This window comes from Mya arenaria, chromosome 7 (genome assembly GCF_026914265.1).
Source record: "Mya arenaria isolate MELC-2E11 chromosome 7, ASM2691426v1".
NCBI lineage: Eukaryota > Metazoa > Mollusca > Bivalvia > Myida > Myidae > Mya > Mya arenaria.
The window spans coordinates 61551411-61575037 of NC_069128.1; the positions used below are offsets into that span (position 1 = coordinate 61551411).

Genomic DNA, 23627 nt, shown 5'->3' on the forward strand with positions numbered 1-23627 from the left:
TGCCTGGTCTGAAAACGTAAAATGATTGGATATTGTGTTTAATATATTAACTGTAATATCGTATGAAATACAAACTATACACCAAATGGCCTAACCAAGATGAGAGAGATCAGACACAATCTGCATACAATGATGTTGCTAGTTTTCTCTATGTAATAAAACGCGTTAATGGTACCCCTAATGTGATGGAAGTTGCCGCTGTAAAACGTACTGTATGTGAAAATGGACCACAATCGTTCTTACTTTTGTACCACTTTTTTCTCTAAGTCAACAGGTCAAGAAAAAACATGATCTTTTTGATGACCAGATCATTATTCGCGTATTGTAAATACAAATGCAGGATTTTTGCAGTCAGTTCTGCAAAACAATGAGCTTTATGTGTGCAGTTTTCCCTGTCACTCATAAATGATCTTCCTACTAATTCCACTGAATCATCGAAGTCCATTATTGCTCTTATCTTTTTTTCTAACATTGATTCATTCTAGTGGCGTTGCAGATCCATTTTGTGACCAAAATGTAATATATCATTTTCCCGTCTGTGGAGCTTTCAGTTGCCTAAAACCAAAACATTCCCCAAAACATGTTATCGTCATATCTGGCTTTTTGACAAGGGCGACCTAAAATAACACATCAAGGTATGAATGCAAATTATAATTGGAAATCTCTCTGTGATAATAATGTTGAAATTAAATTTCTTGAAATAACAGATTCCTCGAAAAGTGGTATACCGAACAGACAAGTTTTCATTTGAGATGAGGAGATCCCTGGATTGAAAACAACATTCGCTGAGGTAAACGAGCTGATAGCATAATGGTGCAAGTTAAGAACGCTCAGGAATGAGAAAACTAATCTAGTTAAATTAGCAAAACACAAAAACAAGCTGTACGAAGCCCATAAAGAACTCAAAATACTTATTCCAAATGCTGGTGACCCTGTCCTAAGAGCTTTATCAAGTCTACTTCAACTCAAGCGATACCCCCGTTATGATCCTGTAACTATGTTGTTGTCGATACAAAATCGTTGGTCCTTGTTATAGCATATTCCACATATATACTGAATATTAGCGTATATTATTTTACCACTTACATCCAACGCCATCCATTCATTTGGCATATGTAATGTTGATCACTAAAAAATCTACGACGTTTTGATGTTATAGAGCTCTATTCTTGACAATAGAAAATAATTTAAGAAATTAACGCAGTTGAGTTGGTTTAAGTGTGTAGTTAAGAACTTCACGCGTGCTTGAACCAGCCCAACTGCGATGCCCGGTAATGCCATCAATCACGCAATTTATAACTTTTCTTTGCACCAATAGTTTATAACTCATAATACATTTTTCCAGAAATGTTAGATATGCCTCATCTTTCAAATCGTTCATTTATTCTTTATCACACGTCAGATAAATAGAACGACCCGACGGTAAACGGAAACAGTTTATCATTATACGTCACAATAACACAGGAAACATCGCAAATACTTGTTACATTTAAAAATCATAAATGAACACTTTTCAGCATGTTGAGTTAAGATTTCCTTGGCCTTCTGACAAAACAATAACAAGATAGACAATTATCAATTTATATTAAAACGCGATGTTTAGCTATCCGAACATATCCGAAGTTGTTGCGTTCATCGGAAAATATATTTGGAATTGGATGGCCATTCATTTAGGAAATGAAAGTTGAGGTGTAAATATAGGCGTGTGGTAAAAATTCTACAATCGACCATTCAGCTAATTGACATTCATACATTGATATCAATGTTACACACCTACACAACATTTATTTTCGCAAGGATTGTTTATTTTTTGCTGACTTCTTGCCACTCAGTCTGTTCCAGTTTTAAGAGGTCATCATGTAACACACGAACACGCACACACCCACCCACCCCACACACACACACTCACACACACACACACACGCATGAACGAACATATAGTATATGAATAGAGAGTCAAGCGGCGTGTGATAGCATTTAATTTAGTAATACATTTTGGAAAATAGCTCATTGAGCAAATCTTTTTGTTTTGTTATCATTTACCCTTAACTTTAAATCAAGATTATTCTTTATCATGACTATATCTGTAACTCATGCATTTGTTGTCTACCAAATATAATTGTAAACGGTTCAGTGCACGTGCCATCCCTGAAGATACGTTATATAACATTCCTTAACACAATTTTCAAATGTCTTACCTTTTCAGAATGATCAAGTTTCTGTTTTACTTGTTGCAGCTCATCACAGAGCTTCTCCCTTGTCTGAAAACGTGAACATTATGATGCATACTTATCTGTATGTATGACAATGACTGACAATAAAAACTAGACGACAGCATGTCAGGTAACGGTAAAATCAAAGTTTGCTCTTCATATAAAGAAGGCCAGAAGTGTTTGACAAAGGTAATGCTCAACAATGTTCATTAAGATTAAGTGCAATCACAGCTTTTCATTATTGACCTTCACCTTACCGTCACATAGTCAAAATGAGAAAATGATCTTTCGAAGTCTTGTAAAGACTATACTTAAAGGCAATGATGGAAAGGGAGGACATTCCATGGGGATATTGAAGATGACAGAAAGGAATTTGGTTTGACATGCAATATTGCGAATATCAATAGAATTCTGAAGTAAGCACTGTGTTGTTAGTGCTGTTTTTTGTGCTGTTGTTTCATGTTTCTTGTTTGTGATTTTTTTGTTTTTGGAATCTACGTCTTTGGCGCTTACATTGTGCCATTACACGGGGAATATGTTTTAATTTTTTGCTATTGAGTTTGTATCTGTAGTTTTTCATATGAATATTGTAAGATGTGTAAGGCTATTGTAAGAGATTAAATCATCTTATAGAATATGCTGTATGTTTGTTTCCGCCCTCTTACCCTTTTAGATCTATTTCATGTTTTAATATACAGATTTGAAATAGAAAATAGTCGTGTTGCTCCGGATATGATTCAAAATGCCTCGTGTTTTCAAAGAGGTCGAATGAATGCTGCATATAATTATTCAAGCTATTTACGAACTAGGACGTTTTGAATGATCGCATGACGTAAATACGTTGCAGGCATTTGTTTCAAAGGATCGGATATGTCCATACCATGAGCGGGTACTTGATATTGTGACGCCCGAATGTTTGTTAGTTTTGACTTCCGCTATGTGAACAGTATCCATTAAATTAGGCGGATGTGCCTGCCTTTTTATATTTTGAGATATGTAAAGTGATTTTCGGTGGGAACAATGATACAATCAATCTATAAGCATATTGGTATCATCCAGGTCAAGATGTACGTGCTGATTAGCAAACATAGGATCGCTGATAATGATATATAGGATCGAGTGATCAGCAAAGCGATTTAAGGGTGTTTTTATTTCGTATCAGATATTGAACCAGTAAAGTCATTGCACTGTTTTCTTTCACTGAAAGTATCAATAAGCCATGATAATCACAGGGAACCGAATATGCCACTGTCCTGAAGATTGGACAGAACAATACTGTTCTAACATTTAAATCTTCATCTAAAGGAAGGCAGAACGAAGGTCGTTAGATATGAGCTTATTGATATTGGAGTCCTTGGGTAAACATGCCGATAACGAAAAATAGCATAATTAATATGTATACATTGAAGTTTACAAACCTGTATACATTTTATTTTTGCCAGGACTGTCGTAAATGTTGTAAAGGTTTGACTTCAATGGTTATCAGGATGAATGTCGATATGAATGATAAGAAATCTAAGAATGTTTTAATAAGGTCACAACTTTTCTAGATAAACAAACCCTTGTTGTAATTTTTAAAATTGTCACAAGTTAAATACAATAAGTGTTCAGTACGAATGCTGATCCTCGTATATAATATATATTTAAAATTGACAAAAATGTAGCTTCGTAGGTTAATTACTTTTTTCATTCAGTTCTTATAGCTTCTTAAATATCATAATATTAATCAACTCACATGTTGTTGTTGTTGTTTGTTTTTTTTAATTTTGATATACGAATAGCTTCGATTGTGTATTAATTCACTTTCCATACTACTCCATTAGATAGCATAATATAACGAACTAATAATTAAACCACATCTCCACAATGACAATGCTAAAAGTAACGGTTTAGTGTCTGCTTACACTTTCATTTTCTTATTTCAGTTTCACTATAATGATATTATAGTACGCGTATTGATACTAGTCACTAGTGGAGGAATTACTCCATGCACGGCGCAATTGGATGTTGTTATAACATCGTGCAGTTTACATATCTTTCATGCCTGTTAGATATTTGTGTACCCAGTGACCTTCCTTAAAATGAATCCTGTTTGATTTCAAAGTGTTTTTTTTGTTTTTTCTTAAATGTTAAACTTATCATATTTATCCACACTTATATGAAAATAAGAAAGGAAAAGGTACTTAAAGCATAGGTAAACAGGTGTGTGTTATTAACTTATGTCATGATGGATTATGTCTTTTATGTATTGTGTCGATTGATTAAGATGCTATCGAAGAGATTGGACCTTGGGTGAAAGAGATGAAATGAAAAATACAGGAGTTGACTTTATTTACTATCTATAAATCCTTTTAAATATCAGTATACTGTATTTGTCCAGACCTCACAGGGAAATTGTATCATTTGCGAAATGATTAAAATATTTCAATAAAAAATACTACATTTGGAGACAAACAGATAATACATATGATAGGACGTGCCAGTAGAAATAAACACACATGTTGGAAGTAAAACCAGGGATTGTGTTTGGAAATACAGATCCTGTCTCCACCAATATGCGGTTGAAACTGAGAAATAATCAATGATGGACATGGCATTTTTACATTTAGAATGGAGATGAACAATCAGTATTCAAAAACATTATTTGAATATCTGGATTAAATAAATACTTCTTTTTCTACTTTCTATTTAGGATTTTAGTGTCGCTTTAAACAAGCGTTTAGGAATGTTGAGGTATTCCATATACCATTTGGGATGGATGAAATCATTTCACGTTTTCAAATATAAACAAAAATTATATAATAATAAAATATTTAGTTCAGAATGAAATACAATAGACAATGGCTTTATAAAATGACAATATATCATTGTATTGAAGTCCTTGATGGGTACAGTGCATCTTGTCAACACAAGAAAACACTTGCTTTACTCGATATCATGAATTACAAAAACATTTGAAAACCATCATTAAGAACAGGTTTTTTCATAAGTACTCTAATGAATCTTATTTTCTTTTGATAACTAAAATAAATCCAATTCAAAATATACACCATTTGAATACGAGTATCATTATTTACATTTCTTTCTAACCCATGACACATTATGGAACCGCTTTCATTTGTTTAGAAATTTACAAACACGCGTCTAGGCTATACGGATTAACTAAAACGATATCGGTAAAACCCTTCTTCGCATGTAACTACCATACTTATACCATATGTATATAAACAAATGAGTTTTACAAGTTTTCTTAAATTAAATGAATTAAATGTATTTTTTAACAATTCTAGAATGCAATACTGAACTTTTGGTGTAAATATAAATAATGAATTGCGTGAATGATATCATTATCGGGAATATGAACGCATATACTTTAACCAGCCAAACTGCGTCCACACAACGATACTGACATCATTCCCTTAATTCATTTCTTCATTGAAAAGCATTTCTGCTCTTACCTTTTCAGATTTCTCCATGTTCTGTTTCGTATTCAGCGACTCTTGTTCAAGCCCTTTCAGTGTCTAAAAGCACACATGCAGAAGATAAAGCTTGCAGTTGCAATAATATCATCATAACACATGTAAAATGCCAAACGCAAATGCCACTGTATATATCGCAAAGTAGTATTAATTTATACTATTCCCTTGCGCATTTCATTTATCGTAAGAACTACTGTAAGTGTTTTACTTACTTTTTCAGAGTTTTCTAAGTCCCGTTTCGCTTGCAAAAACTGTTCCTTGAATTCATTTCTTGCCTGAAAAAGAAGAGGATTTGTTTGAAGTTTGAAAACAAAGGTCAATAACAACGACGCTTGAATAACATTATTGCAAATTGAAATAATGAAACCAATGTTTACACACCCACATACTTTTGGGTTGTACCAGGACTTTATTAAAGATGTGTACGGTAAGATTGTTTAACAAATATGTAAAAAGTTTCACCACATCTGGGTCTTGTTTGATTTTATTCGTCTCGTCATACAACTATTTAACATATGTTATCTGCACGCGAAAAAAACTGATATTAAACAGTGCATGCATTTTTGGGTACCAGTCAACTATCGACCTCGGGAAACAGTTCAGAATGTCATTCCCGAAACAAGGACCAACAGTTGCGATTGTTACCATACTTACCAAGATAAAACTGTTTTATAACTTGATTGAAAATTTATCTTATCGAAAAACAAGGAACATACTGTTGACCGAGGAACAGTTCACTTAAGGTATGCATTTTTTAAGCAGCAATGCGGTCTGAAACGGCAAAAACGGCAGGAAGAGTTAGTTTTGGTATGGTCACAATATGCTTGCCTTCAAACAATTCAGTAACAAGTAAAAGATAATAATAATACTAGACATGCCGTAAAGCGACGAAACAAGGTATCAAATATGCGCAATCTAAAGATTGGGGCAGACTGAACTAGTGATGGGTTGTCAAACATATGGGCAAGAGAAATGCCTGCTCCTGAATATGAAAAATTAAACAGTTCCGTGTAAGGTTGTTACACATGTTTTATGAATATGCTTTGAAATATCGTCTTTTAATGTTGATCAAAACTCTTGAGTGTGGCCTTGGCCTACTGACATTGGTCTTGCATGCGAAACGCCGGATTATAATGGTACATATTGTACCAAGTAGATTTAAAATAGCTTGACTGGGACAAGTTACAGCCCGGACAAGCCGAACTAGAAGTCATTGTTACCAATAACCATGTATTGTGACCCTGATATTAGACCTTTAAACATTGATACTACATGCCACTCGCATTTGTTAAGCAGCAATGCGGTCTGAAACTGCACTATAATGGCTTTCTTTAAACACATATTCGCGTTGTTCAGTGTTCTTGCAATGTTGATGCACCCTTTTTTCGGCGTAAAACATACACTTTATGCAATATTTTTTATTCGTATGTTGCGATTATTTTCTTATCGCGTAGTATGTATATGAAGAAAGTTTCAACATTATGGTATGTGCAAGAAGGTAAATGTCCATTTTATTTTAATGATCGAACTAGTTTTTACCGTTCAGCAATAACACGCGTGGAGTTGAAATTACTCCTTAGTTTGTTTTTTTATCTACAAATATGATTACCGTTTCTGCTATAGCTGTGTCCAGTTTCGCTTGAATCAATTCTTCGAAAAGCTCCTTACGCGTCTGGAAATAAATCATTTTGTGATAACCAATGCAAAAGTTCAAATATGATCAAATGTTTATGATATATTTACTAAAAATCAAAAGCATTAACATGCCCTCAGGTCCTTTTTCTGGCCAGTAGTTTTTCCTCTTTTTGAAACCACTTTTTTGATTCGGTAGACGCCTAAATGTATTGTTTTATAGAAGGCATTGCTTGCGATTAATCAAGACCAAATGTCGCTGTTTTGTAGTGTGACAATGATGTTTCGCTACAAATTATGAAACACAACAACATATTACAAAATCCAGGCCTTCCTATCCTATGAAATCAGACACAAACATACATTTGTTTTGGCCTCAGGAAACAATTGCCGAAAGGCCGTCAACTCTTCCTTTCCCCATATCCTTTAAAAATGTCAGAAAATTAAGAATAATTCCAAAGCAAAATATTAAAAAAATACTTCATTTGGTCTGGAAGATTACAAATTATGCCATCAAACGATCAGTTTGTATTGGAAAAAAGCAAAAATCAAGCATGATAATACTGCAGCTATATTGTTTTTCTTTATTTTTTTGCACACGTTTAACCTTTAATCGATACAGAAATTGTATTGGGTAAAGAGTATACACATAAACAAAATAGCAAAAGGCTGCATTAAATGGCAAGCTTAATTGTTCATCGGATACTGGAATGGGATTCTTACAAATAAAAGTATAGTTTTATTCGGGTTAATGGTACATGTACATCTGTTTGTTGTATATAGTTGTATATACGCTTATAGCCTTTATTCTTTTATTGATACACTACTTATAAAATTCTACTCAATTGATATTCCTACATGTGATATTATTGAGAACGGACCAGTAAAATGATGCATTTGCTTGCTAGCATTGAATGTTTAACCTAAAACCTGTCGTCATTGTCGGATATGCATTTGGATACAAAAAAAACACAGATAAAAACATACTTTTTCATTTTCGACAGTCGCATTCCCGATTGATAACGTGGTTACTTCGTCACTTCCATCAACTTCTTCCTGAAGTTCGCAAACATCAGTCAAATCTTCAATCAAGCACTTTAAGGCAGCCATATTTTCCTTTAAACAAACATTTTTAAAGGTATTCTTATATTCAGCCTCTTTAATCTGCTTTTTGGCCTTCGAAATTCTCATCTCAAAATTTCGGCTCATGAGGTAAAGGCGACCGGTAAATGAGTTGTTCACAAACTCATTAAGTTTACTTTCCTCTTGAATAGCCCAAGACACGTTCTCTTCACAAATTGAAGAAATGCATGAAAAGGCGGCTATGTTTTCTTCGTGAAATATTTGCACGTCCTCTTTGAACATACTGATCGAATGTTCCACTTTCTGTTTTAGTCTATATTCCAAATCATCCAATTCTTTTTTGCATTTAACCACATGGGTACTACTTCTTTCTTTTTTTCTATCAACTTCTTCCTTTATACGCTTACTGTCATCCTTTAAAGCATTTAAAGCTGCAGACATAGCATTAAATTTGTCGTAATCAATATGGTTTGCCTCAAGACACATATCAACAACCTTATGACCACAAGAAATATGGTCCGAACGAAAACATCGACCACAGATCATTAATTCATGAATTTGACAAAATAATAACGCCCTTTCAGTCGGATGGTGTTTACATATCTCCTCTGTGATATCATATATAAAACTCCTTGAATTGTATCCATCATTTCCGTACATCTTCAGAATGTGGGTTTGGAATGCCCTTCCTATCTTGTGAATTCCGAAACACGATTCACCAATGTTTCCACATGTATTGCAGTATCCAACTGCCTGTTCCTTACAACACATTTCACACGGAACGTGGTTGTCTGCCATTTTAATTGTTGATTTAAAAGATCTCTTTATAATCCGAATTCTAAATGCACATTTTAAATTCACTATCATGAAATAAATAGTGTGAAATTCAAAAGAAATCTGTAGTAAAATGTTATTATTCACTACCGGGGACAATCGACCTAATTTGTTTTGAGAACAATTAACTTCCTTGTTTAAATAAGCTCTTTTTATAGGTAGAATTATACATTATCATAGTCTTTACCAAAACACTTTATTCCTCATCGATTGAAAACACATTTACCCATTTAAAAACACACTCAAAAAGAATCCTTATTTGAATTCACATCATCAAAACTCGAAAGTAGTTACTGTTTGAACGAAATGCGTTCAATGTAAACAACTTATGTAAGGGAGCAGTCAACAGTTTTGATAAGAAAAGACATAAAATGTCAACATGGGAAGCGGTTCATATTAGTTTTTATCGTATGTTTTTATGTGAAGTTGAGACTTGTTTCAGTTAGTCAGCATAATAATCTAAAAAACGTCTGGCAACCTTTTATTGCCCATGTTTAATAAATGTACTATTTTATTCTTCTTTGATACTTCTTAAAACAGCGTTAATATTCCTAACCAAAACATCGACATATAACCATATGCGGTATTTTACGTGTTTTGTACACCACTTTGTACGTTAGCCATTCATAAATACGTAGACTTTCTTAAAAAGTTAAAACGTTTTATAGGTCGTCTCACAATTTAAGTGATTATTTTTATTAATGTATTCTTGTCAGTATACTGCAGGAAATAAGACCAACATCATTGTGTTTCATTTTGTATTTTGATCATTGTTTCAAAACAACAACAACATGAAATATCGAAGTTATTTCAGAGTACTGTGCCTAAAATGCAGACTTAGTACAATAAAGGTGTTATACAATGGATGTGATTTTAAATTGTTTAGGCATCTGTTACTTAATAGCACAAACCTTTCATATAACTATGAAATAACCAAATTCGAGGCCGAATCGTGGGCATTTTGAACAACTGAAATCTTCGTAACTCGGATTGAATTCCAACGTATTGCTCTGTCTCACCTACTTTAAAATATAACTTCTTCATTCAATGTACCTGAATGACATTTGGATCATTCAGATTCCCAAGTGCATAATCGCAGTGTTAGCAAAAACAAATCTTCATTATACAGCACGGTAAGCAATGTTCGTATGAACTATGCAGGAAAATGCCAAAACCGCTGTGTTGTATGCAAAGGAAAAGGCAAGAAATGGTTGTTGTGTCTGAAATGGGCATACATGTTTCTAAACAATTATGTGCTCTTAGATCGCCTATGCGCCGATGACATTGAGACATTTTCCCCGTTTTCTTCAGTTTGTAATAAACACCATTTACTGTCAAATAATCCGTGGAATGGAGTAGGACAGCAGAAATGTATCTGTTTTTGAGAATCCATCAAAATATCAAAGCTACAATTTGATCCCTTTCCAGATATAGACTTTGTTAGGTTCGGCCGCTTCAAATTTGTATAGCAGCTTAATTTGTAAAAAATATCGAATTGGACTTGGAGCTTGCATTTTTTTTGTGTGTGGGGTAATGCGAATCGAGAATCTTTCTAACGTTTTCTTTATTAATAAAGCGTTGATAGATTCGGACGATTTCTACAATTAGTTCGATAAAGTATATATCTCCACCAAGGCTTATCTGTTAAACTAATGTCAGTAAAAAAACAGGTAGCATATGCTTGGGTATTCTGTGGGGGCAAATGCCATTCAAGGATTGTTCATATTTTTTGCTCATTTATTGATTCTGGTAAATACACCGACAAACGTCATGTTTCTAATTTCGACGATTTACAGAAAATAGAGCGGGCTTCCTCGGCCTAAGTACGTCTGCTCTTCTTTCTGCAGATCGGAAAACTTGAACTCTAACATATACTTAGCAAAGCCACTAATAGAACGTTGTTCTGTTTAACTGTTTTCAGGTTAACTTTAAAATGTGGTGTCCAAAAGAATAATCGCTACCTTTACATGTTTTTTACTTCAAATCACAGGTCAAACGACCGTTTAAAATATACATAATTATGTTCTATTTGCACACTGTTTTGTTTTTCCCTACGCACATTGGATAAGAAACTGTGTCTGTAAATCCTCCTAAATTTTATCAAACTGCATTTTATAAATTATATTATAATTACTGCATCGATAAAAAATGCATATCTTTAATTATGTCATAAAAATCTCTAAAGATACAAATTTTATCAGACTTAACTGTAAATTGTTAAATGTTCTTTGGTAATATCATAAAAGGGTCAGCGTTTGCATAATCCGAAATTAAAGTGGCAAGTATACGACACCATACAAAATATCATCGCTAACAGTTTTTGTTAGATAAAAAGAATCACTTCCTGAACCAATTACTTGAATATAAGTTTTAAGACAAGTTTTAATTCCTACACATTGTCGACCTGATTTTCTTTTAACAATATTTTGCCTATTTTTATAACAAAATGCATCATTCATGATTCCAACGATATCTAAAGAGTCGGCCTTTGTTTACCTAATACCGATTGTGTCAAAATCATTAATATAATTTTAGATATTCGTATGTATGCTCATTTGTTGTCTATCGCTTTCGTTCTTATTTGTGTCAATGTTAAAGTGCTCGGGGATACCAACGTATTCGAGGCTTTCCATTATATATCTATCGCCATTTTAACCCAATGTGAAGCGTCAACTTGTATGCCTCATTTTTGGTTTGGATTTCTGTTCGGACATACCTGCACAATGAATATAAGAATCGTTATCTGATATTGAACACATCTGTGTGTTTTATTTCAATCGTCGATAAAGCCACACATCGACTGACAAAACGACTTCATCTCAGTCTCTTTGGATGTTATGTTGGAATTTTCTTCACAAACCTTATCCATTCGACTTTTAAGGACAATATCTCGTTTTGAATACGATCTATTTTGGATTTCATGGATTGTAGTCGGCTGTTCTACTTTACAACCAATCCAAAAAAACTGAAGATTTTGAATTGATAAAAGATATTGTTATTGTTGTTATTTAGATGTTGGTGGTAACTCGGGCGATTGAACCCATGGGGTCCTGGAGTTGGAGCGCTAAACGCCAAGTTTTGGGTTCCTTGGTAAAACGACGACCCTACACTAGTTCCTGATGGTTAATTCATTAAATGCATATTTGCATTATTGGCGGAATTGGTGTTGGGCAGGTGTTCGGAGGGACTATGGTATTGGATACCTGTGTGCCAAAGTCAAATTAACCACAGATTGTGGGTATACATATTGGAGTCACTTTTCAGCATTTGCTAAATGCTTCATCATATGTTTGTCGGGTTTTTCGACGTTGTTTGAGGTGTTGTGTACCTTTTCGCTTACCCTTCCCACTTCATGATTATACTGTTATGTGTCCGCTTCTCCGCGTCAGATTACACTTGACTCTTTCTCCAGCTTTGTTTTGTTTTCCATGTGGTGAATCTGACCAAATTTCTTTTGCTGACATTTAGGATAAGGTTCTTTAACTATGTTCTGAGCAAGAGTAAAAATGAAAAATGATTAAGTACGTGTCAAGTTATATTATTATTAAATCTGAAACCGTGAAGCTACAACGCAGCTACATGAACTGGTAGTCAGACTAAAACATACAAATAATAGTATAGTTAGCTTATTTATTATACATCTGGCTACAATGCACATCTCAATATTTTTACATTTACATTTACACAGTCAATAGTTACTTCATTCAGTAAGTTATTGCTTTCTGTTACACAAGAAATATGTTCCGAATGAAAACATCCGCAACAAACCATTGTATGATGATTTTTACAAAGATGTATAGCTTTTTCTGTCGTATGCTGCTTACATGTATGTTCTGTTATGTCAAACCGTGTCGTCTTTGGAATGTTTCCGTCGTCTTTATGTATATATGTGTGTGCACGTTAAATGTTCTATACTCAAATATGTACTTATTTGAAAAAAAGGAGGACTGCAGTAAACAAACAATATGTAAAAAAAGAAACACTGCTGATTCATTATTTGACGAACGTTTAAGGGCATATATTTATTTCCTTAATTATAATATTGCATACTGCTGTTGGATATATGTTTTAATTAAACTTCAATGTGCGTTGATTATATCGACATGTTCAAATTCGGACTTTTTTACCTAAAATTAAACGATGAAATAGACCTTAAGAGTAATGACAAATCAACAACTCGTTACCAAAATCCGTAACTATTTTTTTAAATCTTTTTTGTATCGTTTGTCGTTTGTCGTTGGGGATCGTTATTATATTGTAAGTTATCTCCACATCGACAAGACCGGTCCAAAACCAACAACCGGGCCTTAGGTATACAATTTCTCAATCTTTTGTTTTTGTTTAGTGTTACTCGTAGGTAAAATATTTCCCTTTTAGAATTCATTAATACTAAATTTAGTAACACGGAAATGTAACATGTAATATATACACATGCTGAATCTATATGTTTTCTTTTCAATAAATGTTCGGCTGTGAACAGGCGCCGAAATACCTAACCTTCATGAGTGTCGTTTTTTCATATTGTTATATATTATTGTTCCGTGTGTCTCGTTGTGGATGTTTGTTATTCTGTTGGGTTATTGATTATTTTAACTATTGAACTTGTTTTTGTAGTTCTGCATGTAACTATTGTAATAGATATGGATATTGATATAGAGGATATTCGTTGATTTCAGTGTAAGATTGTACTTTTGTTCACTTGTGTTATAGAAACATATAGTTTTTTATGATCACGTGTGTTATAAAATAAGTTCTAACCAAGGTTCATTTGTTAAACTTATGTCAATACAAAATAGGATATACTTGATATTTGCGTTCTTGTGAGGGCAATTGTAAATCAAGGATTGTTTACAAATTTTGCTCATTCATTTTAAGTTCATTGATTCTTGTAAATACATCAACAAACACAAAGTAAGTAAGAGTCCAATTTCGACGTTCTACTGAAAATACAGCGGGTTACCTCGGCCTTAGCACGCCTGCTCAATTCTCTGCATATCAGAAAACATGACCTGTAACACAAATTTAGCAACGCCATTCTGTGAACGTGGTTCGGTATGAAATGTGTTCACGTAAACTTTAAAGCTAGGTGTAAATAAACCATGTGTTATTTCCTTCAAGGTCACCGGTCTGACGATCGTTTGAAATATATATATGATTAATCACAAAGGTCTATGAATTTTTGAAATAAGTATTTGTCTTTTTCTTACGCACATTTGATAAGATATACTTTTCGTTTATCTGTAAATTCTTTTAAATTTTTATAAAAATGCATTTCATAAAATTTATCATAAACACTGCAACAATAACCTTGCATATCTTTAGTTCTGGCATTAAACTCTTCAAAAATATAAATGTTATCATACTCAACTGTAAACTGTTCAATGTCTTTATGTAATATCTTAAAATTGCCAGCGTTTGCATAATCCGAAATATTCATTCAACATATTATCACTGCCGAATGCTCTACATCGTTTCAATGACTTAACATCATTTATTATTTCGTTTTCAGTTATAGGTTCATCTAGTTCTAGAAAAATATTGTTTGGTTCATTAATATTATTATTATTATTATTATTAAAATATTCTACATTGTTACTAATACCGACGAAAGTATTTTTACGGAGGGTTTCAAAATATTCACGAAATTCTTTAGTGGTACTTTTTTTTTATTTATTTGTGGATTTGGATTTATAATGTTTCCAAAACTCTCTAGGTTTGCTCTTTCTTTAGTTTTTAATATCACTCATTCTCTTTTTATAATCAATATTCTTCGTTGTACGGGCAATATTTTTACAATAAATTTTCCGATCACATAAAATCAATCTGTTAGCATTTAATTAATTATTTTTGCAAACTTTTAGTGCTTCTAAATACAGGTTTCGTGCATCAATACAATCTTGGTCAATACAAAACAATACAGTTTTTATTATCATTTGTATAATTTGTAAAATATGCTTCAGCTTTATAAAAACATTTTTTATAGAAAACAATGGGTCGGCTACACTCCATATTGTGTTTGTAAACATAAACAACATATTATTAACGTTATTTGCAAGTAAATTTGCAATAATCCTGAAGCGCAACTGCTTCCGAAAAGATGCATTCCATTTATATTAAATCTCTGAGTAGTTGGTAGTATCAGGTACAATACTATTACATAGCAATGAATTATAAAGCGGAGCGTGATCACTCAATTCATTGAATGAATTTATAGTAAAAAGTTAATCTGAATTACGCTAGCTCGAGAAAAAATTCAATCATAGAACATCCGTTATGTGACATAGATGTATGTTAATTGGTATTACCAATAAAACCGTTTATGCCTTTTCTTTTGTTAGTCATGATTACAGAGTGACGCAATCCTTACGCAAATGCCAATTAATCCACATGTTTATGAATGAATCCAGACTTTAATTTAATTTAAATTAAAGACACATAAATGTATCCCCGATTTGAAACGCGTCCATTTCACGCCATATCACGTTACCAGTATCCATAGACAAAACTTTGATTCATGTTGCTAGATAAGTTATTTCAGGAAATATTGAATAAATCAATTTGATAGATATAGTGATTAAGTGTTTATTTGGAATATTTTTATACCTTGCAATATGATCAATATGTCAATCCTTGACCACAAACCTACATTAGATGATCTTGAAAATGTTGATATCGACCTTAATGATTATGTAGTTAACGGCCATACATGGAACATTTCTGGGTATATTAAAGTTATCATAGCAATACTTGAGTTGAATATAGAACTACCTATACCGGAGTTTATTATTCCTGCCACAAAGCAGAACAAGTCTTGTCCTGTGATTATTGAACAAACTTGATCTGATGTTGCATATCTGCTGTATCTGACTTTAGTACAGTATCTGATATTTGGCAGATGATTTTAGCTCCCTTGTTTGAGACCGAGTTTCGGTCCAGTCGACCAATGTCCATGATGTTGAGGTCGGTCCTTATGAGTCTATTTCTTTGCACGGGATAGCTTGAGGACATAGCCACAGCGTCAAGTAAGTAGTTCCGAAAGCTCTAGCAAAACAACGTACTGAAAAGCTGTAGCTAAGCGAGGACTTTTAATAAATACTTAAAGTAATCTACTAGACAATTGTTTTATCATTGTTTGCTATTTAATGTCAAGTCAAGCAAGTACGGCCGTTTTTATTGCGTAGTTAACAATCAGTTACATGTATTTTACAATAATTGTTTATAATTTAATTTACTTATTTGTAGCAATTGCTTATCATTTTGAAGGTGCTCTCAGCACTTCGTCGCAGCAAAAGTTACCTGGAATCTTATAGGCATAACTGCCAAGTTATTCATCTGGTTATATGCCGAGAAACTAAGTGTGCTTGATAACAATACAGCAACATGCATATGTAGCTATATTAAGAACTGCGGCTATATCACCTACATAGGTAATGATACATGATTACAACGCACAGCTCAATATATGCGTATAAATGTGCTTACATTGTGTTTGTTTTCTGTTTTCGTTTTATTAGCCTATACCAGTCTCAACCACTGAACAACACCATAAGATCCAAATTTCTGTCGGTAGTAAAAAATTATTCGTTCAATGTCAAACCTTATGAAAACATACAGTACATGGTACATATTCAATAAAATACATATCAGAGTTTACAGTTGAATAATACTTTTAACCAATAATAATATTACTATAAGTTTCCAACTTAATCAAGTATACTGTTTGAATGTATATATTACATGTGTTACAGAGGATAAAAAGGTTAATTCGCACAGGATAACCTCTAAACACATTCCAATTCTAATTCCAATACAGTCAAGGCATTGTTATCACTATTAAGGTATTATCAAATAACATTAATCACAAAGAATTTTTTTTTAGTATCACACAATTATTTTAAATTTACAACATGCACACATAATAAAAAATGTATTAAAAGTTTGTTTTTTTATGAACTACAAAGCATGTACTTAAAAATACAAATGTCACTAACATAAACCAATGCAAACTACAGAGACAATCCAAGTAGTCAAACACTGTTTAAATGTTCTCTAAAAAGCACGCTAATATATAATAATAATATAGTCAAACCCTGTTTAAATGTTCTCTAAAAAGCACGCTAATAATAGAACATAACAGAACATTTATTTCCCAGATGATCTTAGACCCATGACCAAATATCATACAAAAATGTTGACAAGCACAAAGCATTTGTAAATATGAGTACATATGTATGCACTTTCGTGCACTACAAACAACATATAACATACCAAAATACAATCAATGGTATATAGGTGATAATATATTTCATATGCATATACATATACATAAACATATACACATATCAGTATATAACTGTCAATCTTTTCATGTGGTAATCTTTTCCTTCATATAATTTGGACATTTGTCATAAAACGTTTGATAGACACAATTGTCTGAGTTGTCTAGATCAATAAACATCGTGAATACATAAAAATAATGTGTTGTTCCATTTGGAGTTTTTGTTTAAACTTCTTCGTGATACGAAAGTACCCAGATGAGGAAGCGTACTCAAGAAGATATTGTGTTAATGCGTTATAAAGAAATTTTAAGAGGTTTGCTTAAAACATAGCGTTGTCTTTATAACAAATTGTATAGCCTTAAAGTTTTGATTAAAACATTATTATGCAATAAATTTAAAGACCATTAGCTACCACTGAAAAGTTGCTTTTTTGATATATTTAAATCTGTTTACCTACATTAATGTTTCTAGCCTGTTGTTACCCCAAAATAAATGCTTTATTGCTAATTTAACTTAATGTTCGTTTAAATTAAAGTTTCTACGCCAAAGTAATAACTCAATAAAGCGTTTACAATAAGCTGACATATTAAGGTCTTTTACCCGACATCGTGATTTTAATCTTGAGAAGTAATAATTACAAAATCTGTCCGAGCTATAGAAAAAATTATAAGCGAGCACGAGTGTTGTCGCTGAGGTTACTATTTCAAGGACAAGGACAACTTATAACAAAAGGGTGCGTAAACATGAACAGCATTAATATTTATAGGCATGTTACTTTTTGCACGGATATTCTGCGCAAACGTGGGTAGCACATTTGTCTTTATTGTCTGAGTAATATGTTAAATTTCAATACCAACATCATCTCATGATCACAAATTTTAAACACAATTGCACAATTCATATAAATTTGCAAACTATGTATGATAATAACTTCATGCATGGGCTTTAAAGTGCTACACGTTAAATACATTGAATAGTTTGTAATAATAATTGATTAACATTCATTTTGTACTTTTTGACATACTTCGGGCTAATGTTATGAATATAGTGGACCGAGAACTTGCAGCGCTTACCAAACAAACAATTACCAGACAAGATAAGATACAAAGTATATAGTAAATTCTAGAAAAAGTAAATGGTTTGTGTTTTGTTATCATTTTATATTTCTTCTTGCCAATTGATCGAGATGTTATATAACTACATCGCAGTACGGGATTTGTATCATTGCTTGTCCCCATATATTAATAGTTTCCATATCTAAGCATCATATGACGTTTTCGTGTAATGCAATTATTTCACATAACTTAATAAATCTTGAGCTAATTTCACGTGTAACAATACGAACATCTTTGTCGCTGAATCCTAGCCGACTAGCTCGTTGGTTGTGTTTTAGTTCATCTCTGCCATTCGTGAAGCAACAATACAATTGAACGACATGTTTTCGACATGTTAACTTCTTATAAAGGTCCCTTTCCATAAATTTAAACGTTTCTTTAGTAGTCATTCTTGCACTTGCGCACAACCTAACGGTGCACGTTACTCCGTAAAAATGACGTCGGTGTTTTTCATTGCTACTGTTGCGGGGTAGCATTACTAAATTTGCGAGTTCTCGATTGCTATATAACGGATATGACGTCAAAACTAAAAAGTATTCACGACAAACGTTTCAGGTGTCATATCTAGGATTAAGACGTAAACGCGCCAACTTTTAAAAATTTAAGAGAAAATACATTTGTTTTGTTTCGAAGCATATAAGTTTTCAAATTGCTCCGTAACACCTTAACAGCATTAATAAATTATATAAACATACATATCAAAATCAAAAATATGTAAGGTGTTTGTTTACCTGACTATAACGTATCGTATTTTAATATCACTGAATATTTAAACGATAGGATAAAAAATGCGATATTTATTAGGACAGTCCGGGAACATTACGCCTACTAAAAAGCCTAACGACACAGATGTCCGATGAAAGACACAGCCCATCGACAGTGAATGTCTCTTCCAGCTTAACCGTTGAAACGATGTTCGTCTCTGTGATGCCTTTGGCTGCAAGATTCGCTTTCACCGTCTTTATGTATTCATCATAAACAGATGGTCTAAAAAACGACCACCTAAAACAATGGTATACGTATAGCTAAAATGCGATTTACATTCTGGTATATGGTATGGAACTTTATTGTCATATAAACAATTTAAAAAAATATTTTTCTTATAGTGATTTACAATAAACACAGATTTCATCTGAAGCATTATCAATACAAGAATGAAATAGGATTAAGTAGGCAAGAGTATAGTACGGTATTAAAATTGGAAATGTTCAAGTAATGAGTAACAGCACAATATGACTTCAAAACCTGATGTCCATCAGTGAAGTTATTTCATAGATCAGAAAGGCTATTGTACGTTTTGCCATATATGTAATATTACTACAACTTATCACAGTCAAACATAACGTAATGTAATCCAATATTAAGACACCGACCAGAACAACATTCGCGTCTACCAAACAGTAAAAATACGTCCATTATAACAGCTTGTACAATCAACACCGCTAACATACAGTAGTTGCTTTAATAATGGAAAACCTCGTGAATAACCTTATAAATGTTGAAAACCACTATTGGACATGTTAACGAGAGTGACGCTACCCATAATGACAAGCACCTTTAACAGGCAACATATTCTTATGCAGACTCGTATGGATGTTTATTATCCAGTACCTTTTACCACGTTCAGAACTTAGACTATCATTTACTAAGACGTTATCTTTGACAAGCCTCTCATAACACGGTACAATAAACACAAAGACCTTCAGACTTCTCAAGACCTTAACCCTTACGAACACGTATCTATACGCATCAATGACAGAATCAGAAATAAACGAAATATACAAATTTTAGGCGAGTAGTGCATAAATACGTTCCAATGTTGAATTTGTTGAAAAGGTGAAATTAAGTCGAAATATTTTTTTAAACCTTGAAAAATAACGACAAAGCAGGAAAGTACTTAAATCAGTGACAATAGGCGAAAAAAGAATATCTGAAACTCAAGATATTTTAATAGCTGAAATAGAATTCTATCAAAATGTATACACGTCGATATTTGAGAGTAATGTAGACTACACAAATTAGGTTAATAGTATCAACCTTTGATACACTTTAGATTATAATGTTGAAATAAAATGTGAAGGAGAAATATTATATTCAGAAGTAACAGCTCTCAACAATCTAACAAATTCCAGGCCTTAGTATTTTCAACCTTTAATGAAGGGTTCCGTAATGGTGAATTATCTCTTACACAACAACAGAGTGTTATTTCACTGCTTTACAAGAAAGGAGACCCAGAATCTTGAGAATGGGCGACCTATCTTGCTCCTTAATATTGAATACAAATAAGCAGCAAACATTTTGGCCAAACAGTTTCAAATAATTTTACCAAGCAAAATAAGTTTAGATCAACAAGGTTATATAAAATAGAAATATATGCTTTAATATTAGACAAATAGACGAATTATTGATTATACATATTTGTGTGGAATAAATGGGGGTGTTATGTTTTTAGATTTTAAGAAAGCATTTGACACGGTTGAGTGGCCCTTTATGATGGACATTTTAGCAAAATTTGGGTTTAAAGATTCCTTTTTGAAGTGGATATAAACATTATGCACGAAAATAACTTCAAAAATAGCAAATAATGGATGGACATTAGAATCTTTTTTATCGGGGTATACGCAGGGGTTGTCCCATGTCTGCTCTCGTGTTTATCATCGTAGTTGAAGTACTATCAACTAAATTAAGAACGTTTATTGTAAATGAAGTTACATGTATTAAGATACAAAATTAACACCTTAAAGTAAATCAGATAGCATATGACACTATATTAGTTTAAAAAATCAAATTGGAATTCCAATTGTTTTTGATATCATTGATAATTTTGGAAAACAGTCGGGATTAAAACTTAATAAAGCAAAAACACACTTTGGCTTGGGAAGTAAAAGAAGAGAAAACACATTGATGTATAATATTAATTTCACATCGAGTTAAATCACTTTTGGTGTATTTTGGTTATAATAAATATGAATGTGTGTACTTAAAAACTTACATATTTTGGCAAAATAACAGTCATCAAATCTTTACTATTTAATAGTAACATCAATGCCAATTGAGAGATAACACCATTGGCACTTTTTAATCAATTTGGAATTTTTCACATGAACGTCGACTCTATGAAATCACTGAGATACACACATAAATTATTAAATTTAACAAAGACTTACTTTCGATTTGGATTCAAATGAAACATTCCCCTTTTATTCAGACTGACGTAATTAGACACAGTGGTATAAGAAAGCAAATACTATGAATATCTTTAAGAACTGGATCGATTCTTATATAGTCTACATTAACGAAATTCCTTTTTGCTCAGGAAAAAATAGACTCAAATGTAATCTGAAGTAAGTTAAAAAACAAACATAACTTGATTGCAGAAATAAATAATCTAAGAAAATCATTCCCAAATCGTTGGGAAAACACGCTTACAACTGACAAATCGATGAATACAAAAAGTATTACAAAATTGTACTTCTTTATGATATGACGAATAACAACATTTACCAGATCGACATAAAACACACTTTTGAAAAGCCCTTGTATGCACACTTATTGGAATCAGCGCATACATGAGAATAATAATTGGTAATTTTTGTATTATATAGCACATATATCAGTCATTGGCAACAAAGTAAAACAATTAAAAATATAATTACTTCATTATCTCGTTCCGATCAACTTGAATTTGTTTACTTGGAAGACAAAGTATTCCCATCTGTTTATCAGTTGTTATTGAGTAGAAGATTACGAACTTTTTTCATACATTGGCCCTACCTGTCTGTTTTTTAACTCTGTTAATGACGTGATCAAAAGATGTGGTTTTAACAGAACTTTAAAACACATTAAATATATTGTCTAGGGATATAAAATACACAAAAGAGACTATAATGCTACAAATGTTGCCTTTAGCCAAAGAGCGTACTGTTTCTATAAGACATATTTTGTAGGCAAACGAAGATCAGTTTATGTTAATATCCTAAGTTATTTGAACTATAATCTAATTGTTCTCCAAAGTCATTATTCAAACAAAATTGTGTCATCTTGTTTTTTGAATGATTTTGTGAATGTACCAAAGATACTATTCATATGTTATTTCTAGAAACGACATGTAAACAAGTATTCATACCTTTTTTGTCTATGTGATTATTTGGAATGAATAAAACGGATTGTCATGCTTGGCAATTCCAGAAAGAGGGAAACGGTACAATGAACACCAGATTTTTTTCTGAATGCCAGTCTTTAACATTTTACTCACCTGCTGACTTTTATTTATACTGTTTAATTAACTTACACTGAATCACAATAAAACAGTGATACGCCATCCAGCACAACACACCCGTCTTCATTAACAGTAAACATCAGTCCTCTCCTAAACGTCGCCTTCAACATCCTACAAACCAGCTGACCCTCATTGTCGTTCTTCAAAACTCCTGTAAACATCCTGCCTTTATACGGTTTCCCCGGGCTCGGATTGTATTTCTACAAGTATATTAAGGTCATATAAACGCTAGTATTATAAGAGAAGTTATGAATATAATAAAATAGTATACACTATATATATTTTTTATTTTCATCCTAAATGTCTATTAAATTGTTTGATGTTTAGTACCATTTGGCTTTTTGCAACATTTTATAAATTTAGATTATTTAAGACCATTTTGAAATATGTCTTAAACAACTACGGACGGAGGTTATATTTTTTCTTAACACATGGCAGGCTTTCGTAACATATGTATGATGAAACTTGATTTGACTGTGATAATAGGATAAAACAAATCAATTACCTCCAAAACAAACGTTTGTTTTGCTACTCATCTATTTAAAGACTCAAAGTTATATAAAAACAAGAATATGTATGAGAAGACTGCACAAATGATCACTTATATTGTATTAAACAGACTGTGACACCATATCCAATAGATAGCGAGGGCACATCTTGAAAACAATAATATACATGGCATACAGATGATGCTGTTTTCTATGATGTAATTA

The 23627-nt window shown here is 32.6% G+C and overlaps 1 protein-coding gene across 5 annotated transcripts in view; it reads right to left on the reverse strand.

The window, feature by feature from the left end:
- Positions 1-23627, reverse strand: part of LOC128241720 (myosin-13-like) — a 257756-nt gene that overhangs the window by 29921 nt on the left and 204208 nt on the right. For all 5 annotated transcript variants that reach the window (XM_052958769.1, XM_052958770.1, XM_052958772.1 and 2 more), the window contains one exon: positions 2199-2261. In XM_052958769.1, the coding sequence (XP_052814729.1) occupies positions 2199-2261 (63 nt within the window). The remainder of the gene's footprint in view (positions 1-2198; positions 2262-23627) is intronic.